Below are 8,985 nucleotides of genomic sequence, written 5' to 3'. Positions count from 1 at the left end.
ACAGGACCTGCACCACAGGACCTGCACCAGAGGACCTGCACTATAGGACCTACACTATAGGACCTGCACAAGAGGACCTGCACCAGAGGACCTGCACCAGAGGACCTGCACTATTGGACCTGCACTATTGGACCTGCACCAGAGGACCTGTACTATAGGACCTGCACAAGAGGACCTGCACCAGAGGACCTGCACCACAGGACCTGCACCAGAGGACCTGCACAAGAGGACCTGCACCAGAGGACCTGCACCAGAGGACCTGCACTATTGGACCTGCACCAGAGGACCTGTACTATAGGACCTGCACAAGAGGACCTGCACCAGAGGACCTGCACCACAGGACCTGCACCAGAGGACCTGCACCAGAGGACCTGCACTATAGGACCTGCACAAGAGGACCTGCACAAGAGGACCTACACCAGAGGACCTGCACCAGAGGACCTGCACAAGAGGACCTGCACCAGAGGACCTTCACTACAGGACCAGCAGTGTGTGTTTACAGCAGTGTGTGTTTACAGCAGTGTGTGTTGACAGCGGTGTGTGTTTACAGCGGTGTGTGTTTACAGCGGTGTGTGTTTACAGTGGTGTGTGTTTACAGCAGGGTGCGTTTACAGCAGGGTGCGTTTACAGCAGGGTGAGTTTACAGCGGTGTGAGTTTACAGTGGTGTGTGTTTACAGCAGGGTGCATTTAGGGTGGTGCGTATACAGCGGGGTGTGTTTACAGTGGTGTGTGTTTACAGCAATGTGCATTTACAGCGGTATATTTAATGTGTGTTGAAAGTGGAATATTTACAATGGTGTGTTTAAAGTGCTAAAGTGGTAGTGTATTCTTAAGGTGTGTGTATGTACAGTGTTGTGAATAAAGTGATGCATTTAAAGTGGTATATCAAAGTGGGGTGTGTGACGTATTTATAGTGGTATTTTAAAGTATATTTAAAATGTGTGTGTGTGTGTGTCTGTGTTTGTGCGTGCATGCGTACTTGCGTGTGTGTGCACATGTATGTATCTGTGTGTGGGCCTGCGTGCATGCATGTGTGTGCGTTCATACCTCTGTGAGTGTGCGTGCGTGCATGCGTGCGTGTGTGTGTGTGTGTGTGTGTGTGTGTGTGTGTGTGTGTGTGTGTGTATAAAGTGGCATCCCTCACCTAAAAGAGTGAACACCACGAGGTGTTAACAGCACCAGGGCGTCTGGTCCACAGCACTATACACACTGAGAAACATGTACATCATGCTGCTCTGAATAACACGTGGCTTGTGTTCACACTGGTGTGTATTTAAAATAGTGTTTCCTTTTCACTGGAGCATTTGAGCAACAGGTGTGTCGTTCTCACCTGAGGGGAGTCCTGCACACACACACACACACACACAAAGCTCAGAGTTGTGACCACACTGAGCTGTAATTAGAGTTCAGTGAGGGGACGGCGGTGCTGATGGAGGCCCGGGGTCTCCCCCCTCCCACACAGCTCCACAGCTATTAGGCCACTCGTACACACCTAAGCACCAGTGCTCTGCTGGTGCTAAGCGCCGCTCGACAAATGTTATACACAGCAAAGCGTTTGGTTGGGCTGCCCTGAAATATCAGTGGGCCTGGTGCGAGAGGCAGACGGCAGGACACTGGGAGCAGGAGAGCAGCTCTCTGGAGTGGCCTGCATTAGCACGGAGCCTGCTGTGAGACTGCACTACTGTGGGGGGGGGGGGGGGGGGGGGGATAGAGAGGGAAGGAGGGAGATTTTTCACTTTGTTTTCCAAACAGCTTAGCAAATATACCCCCTTTTTGAGTGTGTTAAGTATTACTTACTTTCCAACTGAGAAGCACTCCAAGAAGAGGGGAGAGACCATTCCACATGTAACCAGTAACCAGTCTATGGAACATGGAGCATTCTGTGGGATATTTAAAGTGTCAGAGTGCGCAGGCTACACAAGACCCAGCACACCGGGGTCATAACTGGAGACCCAGTCCAGCACACCAGGGTCGTAGCTGGAGACCCAGTCCAGCACATCAGGGTCATAACTGGAGACCCAGTCCAGCACATCAGAGTCATAACTGGAGACCCAGTCCAGCACATCAGAGTCATAACTGGAGACCCAGTCCAGCACATCAGGGTCATAACTGGAGACCCAGTCCAGCACATCAGAGTCATAACTGGAGACCCAGTCCAGCACACCGGGGTCATAACTGGACACACAGTCCAGCACACCGGGGTCATAACTGGACACACAGTCCAGCACACCGGGGTCATAGCTGGACACACAGACCAGCACACAGGGCTCATAGCTGGACACACAGACCAGCACACCGGGGTCATAACTGGTGGTGCTGCTATCTCTAACAAAAGCTTCAATATTTCTTTGGTCTCCAATATATTCCTCCAATAAATCTTTAGTGAGTTTTAGTCTGAATTCTTCACTTATTGAATTATTTCATAAAATTTCATCATACAAGTTTCTTCTGTCAATCAATTCACAATAAAAACAATGTTTATTATTATTATTATTATTATTATTATTGAGGTAGCTGGTGAGAAACCACTGTTGTAAAGTGGCGAGAGAAATTGAAAAGTGAGAGATAATATGGAATTTCACTTTTAAAGCTTTAATAGATGCTTTTAGAAACTTAAAATGTTAATTGAATGACTGTAAAGCCGCATCACACACTCTTTATTATTCTAATCTCCCCACACACACCAGCAGATGGAAAAATCCCCCTCGCACAGTCATTATGAAGACTAACCGTAGTTGTTTTGTCTCAGTCTCAAACTGTCCAGCTGTATGATGGCCCAGATTCACAGGCATTAAAATGTTAAGTGCGCTGGAACAGAAGCAGTCAGGGCAGGTGGATTATTTAGAGGACAGTGTGTGTTTGGGCTAAACCCTGGGACATCACTTATGACTGTGTGTAGAGATTAGTGCAGTCCCCATCCATCTGTTAGGAATTGAGCCACAACTGCTTGTGTGTGTGTATGTGTGTGTGTGTGTGTGTGTGTGTGTGTGAGTTCTGTGTTACACTAACTCTCCTGCAGTTGATCTGTCCTGTTCCATAGCGATCACACACACAGCATGCTTTCAAAACCAGATGTTCAAAAAAAATAAATAAATAAAAACTAATCTCAAATTAAATTGGAAAGCACGCTTGTGCACGCACACATACATGTACTTGCGCTAACACACAGAAACACACATAGACACACGTGCAGACGTTCAGAAGTGCAAGCGGTTACCAGGGCTTTGTTGCTGCTCCTGCAGAGAGGTCCTCTGAAAACTCCTTTGATGTTACGGAGATGTCCATTACTGAGATGTGTGGAGCTGATAACAATGTAGTAACACGCCATGTGGAAACACAGGCACACATGCACCCAGGGCACAGAGCTCACATACACACACAGTTCCTCACACAGACGGCTTGAGAAGTCCACTTCCTGAAGAGTTTGTTTCTCTCTGTGTCTGTCCAACTGTCTCCGTGTTGCTCAGATGAAATCGAGAGGGACGTGTCCTCACTCAGGTGGACGTGGACGGCTCCCTCATGCCGTTGTCCCGGAGCGTATTCCTCAGGCGAAGACACACGCCGCTGCGCTGGGGGACCTGCTGCAGCGATGCCTTATTGTCTTCAGCGGCTCCCGGCGTATCCAAAGTCTGGGTCCAGCGCGAGAGAAGACCCCCTCCCACCAGAGTGCAGGCTCGCGGCGAGAGAGGGAGCCTCACGGCGAGAGTGCAGGGCTCGCGGCGAGAGAGGTGGGCTAGCGGCGCATCGCTGGTGTGTGCGGAGACGAGTCAGCGCAGACGGAGCTGCTGGTGTGAGTGTAAGCGCTGTGATGAACACTGAATCTATCATGCACACACACACACACACACACACACAGCTTCTCCAGATCCACTGACTCAGCCTCCACTGCTGTCAGCCAACCAGCATTCAGCATCCCTCTCTCTCTCCCCTCTCTCCCTCTCTCTCCCTTTCCCTCTTCCTCTCTCTACCCCCTCTCTCTCTCCCTTTCTCTCTCTCTCTCTCTCCCTCTTTCTCTCTCCCTCTCTCTCCATTTCCCTCTTCTTCTCTCTCTCCCCTCTCTCTCTCTTTCCATTTCCTTCTCTCTCCCTCTCTCCATCTCTCTCCTCTCTCTCCCCATCCCTCTTTCTGTCCCTCTCTCTCTCTCTCCCTCTCTCTCTCTCCCTCTCTCTCCCTCTCTCTCTCTCTCTCTCTCTCTCTCTCTCTCTCTCTCTCTCTCTCTCCCTGTGTGAGAAGCTGAGACAGCAGGCAGCAGCAGGTAACAGGAGTCCAGAGCTGCATTGGTATGTGCTACATCCACACACTCATCCATCCTGTATTAATTAACCTGTCTGCAAAAGGAAGAAAAAGACATTTGGATACTACAGATGCTTCTACACTGACTCACCACGCCCTCCCACCTCACTGTACAGCCTGTTTACTTGCAAGTACTGTTTCTATGAATAAAGTACTAATTTTCTGGTTGATCGCCTAAAATGATCATTTTTAAAATGGCTCAATATTTGTATGAGGCAAATTACATTATGACACATACAGTCTCTACAGGACAGAGAAAGATCAAAACTTTATTTGATGTAGATCAGGAAGGAGAGACACCCCAATCCTGGATGGGAAGCCCTCTGTCAGGGACACTGCTGTATGGCCGCAGTATGAGAGCGAGGGAGAAACCCATGAGAAAAAGGGAAAACCCATGAGAAAAAGGAAGAACCCATGAGAGAGAGAAACCCATGAGAGAGGGAGAAACCCATGAGAGAGAAGGAGAAACTCATGAGAGAGACAGGAACCCATGAGAGAGAGGAAGAAACTCATTTCCTGAGAGAGAGAGGAACCCATGAGAGAGTGAGAAACCCATGAGAGAGAGGGAGAAACTCATGAGAGAGAGAGGAACCCATGAGAGAGAGGGAGAAACTCATGAGAGAGAGAGGAACCCATGAGAAAAAGGGAGAAACTCATGAGAGAGAGAGGAACCCATGAGAGAGGGAGAAACCCATGAGAGAGAGGGAGAAACTCATGAGAGAGGGAGAAACCCATGAGAGAGAGGGAGAAACTCATGAGAGAGGGAGGAACCCATGAGAGAGGGAGAAACCCATGAGAGAGAGGGAGAAACTCATGAGAGAGAGAGGAACCCATGAGAGAGAGAGAGGAACCCATGAGAAAGAGGGAGAAACTCATGAGAGAGGGAGAAACCCATGGGAGAGAGAGAAACCCATGAGAGAGAGGGAGAAACTCATGAGAGAGACCGGAACCCATGAGAGAGGGAGAAACCCATGAGCTCTCAGTGAGCATGTGGATGTCTCTCCACCCCCTCCCACATACTAGAGGAGCAATAACGCCTTGTAACTAAGCAACACAGTTTCTGAATCAATTTTAAATGGCATACAGTAGGCTGGGCAGCTGCACGGGCCGGCAGAGAGGGGGTGTGAGGGCTATGGTGTAGGGGGGTGTGAGGGCTATGGTGTGGGGGGTTGAGGGCTGTGGAGTTAGGGGGTGTGATGGCCATGGTGTGGGGGGTTGAGGGCTGTGGAGTTAGGGGGTGTGAGGGCCATGGTGTGAGGTGGTGTGAGGGCCATGGTGTTAGGGGGTGTGAGGGCCATGGTGTAGGGGGGTGTGAGGGCCGTGGTGTGGGGGGTTGAGGGCTGTGGAGTTAGGGGGTGTGAGGGCCATGGTGTTGTGGGGGTGTGAGGGCCGCGGTGTGAGGGGGTGTGAGGGCCAAGGTGTGAGGGTGTATGAGGGCTGTGGTGTGGGGGGGGGGTGTGAGGTCCGTGGTGTGGGGGGGGGTGTGAGGGCTGTGGTGTGGGGGGGTGTGAGGTCTATGGTGTGGGGGGGCTTGAGGTCCGTGGTGTAGGGGGGTGTGAGGGCCATGGTGTGGGGGGTTGAGGGCTGTGGAGTTAGGGGGTGTGAGGGTTGTGGTGTTGTGGGGGTGTGAGGTCCGTGGTGTGGGGGGGTGTGAGGGCCGTAGTGTGGGGGGGTGTGAGGGCCGTGGTGTGGGGGGTTGAGGGCTGTGGTGTGAGGGGGGTGTGAGGGCTGTGGTGTGGGGGGTGTGAGGTCTGTGGTGTGGGGGGGTTTGAGGTCCGTGGTGTGGGGGGGTGTGAGGTCCGTGGTGTGGGGGGGTGTGAGGTCCGTGGTGTGGGGGGGTGTGAGGGCCGTGGTGTGAGGGGGTTTGAGGTCCGTGGTGTGGGGGGGTGTGAGGGCAGTGGTGTGGGGGGGGGTGTGAGGGCCGTGGTGTGAGGGGGTTTGAGGTCCGTGTTGTGTGGGGGTGTGAGGGCCGTGGTGTGGGGGGCATGTGAGGGCCTTGGTGTGGGGGGGTGTGAGGGTCGTGGTGTGAGGAGCACTATCAGAGCATGTCTGCCACTCGCATCCACAACTTCCAAAGCCTCCCAACGTGTCTTCTGTGACTGTGACAAGGAGGACCCTCCAAACACCAGCCAGGACGTGTGGTACTGGAGCAGCTCTGGAGGTAAATCCATCACGCAGAGGATCAGAGTCTGTAACCAACTGTCAGCCCAAACACAGCCTCACATGCTCCTCAAAACTGGTAGAGCAAACTGAGCTCCCAAATTTACATGGAGCTTCTCCACCTGCCTGCTGGAACTATACATTCACGTTGGCATGAAACACAAGCTCATTGTGGAGGGAAATTGGTCTTGAAAAGAGGAGAGATGGGGGACCAGCCCCCCCAGAGCTACACGGCACGCTGAACTCGTGCTCTCATGGAGAGCAGCAGGAGACAGTTCACATGTTTTAAGAATCGGGTGTAAAAAAATAAAAAATGTAAAAAGCCATCTGCAGATCTCCAGACAGAACAGATCTGAGAGAATAAGGCTGTCTGCATCCTGTTTGAATAATGCGGAGAGAAACAGGCCCTATGCTATAAAGAACTGATTATTGATCCATCCTGTGATTTAGCTCCTAGGAACTGGAACAGATGCTGTATTAAAACATTATGCTAAGACTGCATTAAAGGGGTGTGGGATTTATATTTATATGCCTGGGGAGGCGGCGGTGTTCATGGGGCTCATAAAGTCTGCTGAGAAAATCACCCTTCATTATTTCTGTAAATGAGGTTATTGAGCGGGAGATCATGATAGTGGTGATGAAGCATTGCACCACATGCTCACTCACAACATCAACTCCACCCTAGCATCCGCCCGTCAGGACTGACAGCTACATCAGCCTCACAGGGCAAGCGCTCTATCAGGGACACTACACCACATAACAGCTCTGGTCAGGTGAGAGAGACAGAGAAAGATGTTGCAAAATCAAAAATTGGACTAAAAATATCTGAATCTGTAATTACCCCAGCTGCCCTGTGTGACTAGGAGGTTTACAGATCAAGAACTCAGCACAACACCCAGCTGAGACCCTGTAGAGTTCAGTAGTGTTTTAAATGTACACAGAGCACAAACAAGGTGTGCATGGCAGAATTAGACAGATACACATTAATAATAAAAGTTTAAAAGGGCAATCAAATTCTGAACAGCACTGTGAAACCCCCCCCCCCCCAACACAGCTATCCCCCAATACAGCGACCCCCCATTCCCAACACAGTGACCCCCACCAACATAGCAACCCTCACCAACACAGCGTCACACGTCCTTACACACAGTTCAGCGCTAACACACATTGACACTCACTATCACTACACTAACACACACAAAGAGAACAGTCCCCTCACTCAGCTGATCCTGACACACAGTTCAGCACTAACACTACACTAAAACACAATAACACTACAGTAAGATGTGTTATCTGGTCCTATATCAACAGGATAGAGTGGCTGATCCCAAACTGAGGGTCACCCTGACCAAACACAGACCCAGCGGCTATCACCTGGCCGTAGAGACATAAACAGTCCTGGATTAACAAACAATAACACTACACTAACGCAAGTGATGCCATAGAGACAAGCAGACATAAACAGTCCTGGTACCTAAAGAGCAGAGACTGTGTTAGCAGTGCCAGGACATTAAGATCCAGACAGAGCTGCACTTCCTGACTGGATGTACAAAACTTACTTACCAAAATTAGCTCCATGTTCCCTGAGTTTAAAAGTTGCCCTGATGCGGAGAATCTGCTGTATGTTGTTGGTGAACATAACGCTGAAAATATTTTTGTTATTACTATTATTAGTAGCAGACATTGTACTGCTGTTGTGTCTAAACCCTGTTTAATATGTTAATTTGTTCATGAAAGCTTTGGCAACACAAATGCGACAATTTGTCATGCCAATAAAGAACCACTGGATTGAAATGAATTAAACTGAGAAAGAAAGAAAGAAAGAAAGAAAGAGAGAGAAAGAGAGAGAGAGAGAGAGAGAGAGGGGGAGAGAGAGAGATATATTGAGGGAGATAGAAAAGAGAGAAATAGAAAGAGTGTATAGAAAGAGTAATTGTAGTATTGTAAAAGTATTATTACTACTTTTTAAACCTTTTAATGTTAAATATGTTAATATTATCAATGCCTTGGCACTAGCATATATTGTTGCCAGTAAAGTCATTTTCACCTGTACCACACACTAACACCCAGCTCAGTTAACGCTTAACACCCTAACACCCAGCTCAGTTAACGTCTAACACACTAACACCCAGCTCAGTTAACCCCTAACGCACTAACACCCATCTCAGTTAACACCTAACACACTAACACTCAGCTCAGTTAACCCCTAACACACTCACACCCATCTCAGTTAACCCCTAACACACTAACACTCAGCTCAGTTAACCTCTAACACACTAACACCCTGCTCAGTTAACCTCTAACGCACTAACACCCAGCTCAGTTAACCCCAACACACTCACACCCAGTTCAGTTAACCCCAACACACTAACACCCAGCTCAGTTAACCCCTAACACACTAACACCCAGCTCATTTAACCCCTAACACACTAACACCCAGCTCAGTTAACCCCTAACACACTAACACCCAGCTCAGTTAACCCCTAACACACTCACACCCAGCTCAGTTAACCCCTAACACACTAACACCC

The 8,985-nt window shown here is 49.7% G+C and overlaps 1 protein-coding gene across 2 annotated transcripts in view; it reads right to left on the bottom strand.

Annotated features, from left to right (window-relative positions):
* Positions 1-3,809, bottom strand: part of znf804a (zinc finger protein 804A) — a 44,757-nt gene extending 40,948 nt beyond the window's left edge. The window contains exon 1 of one of the 2 annotated variants that reach the window (XM_077002138.1): positions 3,219-3,809. In XM_077002138.1, coding sequence (XP_076858253.1) covers positions 3,219-3,329 — 111 coding nt within the window. In that variant the 5' untranslated portion in view covers positions 3,330-3,809. Of the gene's footprint in view, positions 1-1,798; positions 1,855-3,218 lie in introns of those variants that run through there. The other variant, XM_077002139.1, reaches the window with a different exon arrangement.
* Between the last annotated feature and the right edge of the window lie 5,176 nt (positions 3,810-8,985).

Source organism: Brachyhypopomus gauderio, chromosome 4 (genome assembly GCF_052324685.1).
Source record: "Brachyhypopomus gauderio isolate BG-103 chromosome 4, BGAUD_0.2, whole genome shotgun sequence".
Lineage (NCBI taxonomy): Eukaryota > Metazoa > Chordata > Actinopteri > Gymnotiformes > Hypopomidae > Brachyhypopomus > Brachyhypopomus gauderio.
The sequence above is the reverse complement of the archived record's forward strand: the minus strand, read 5'-3'. Positions and strand labels throughout refer to the sequence as shown.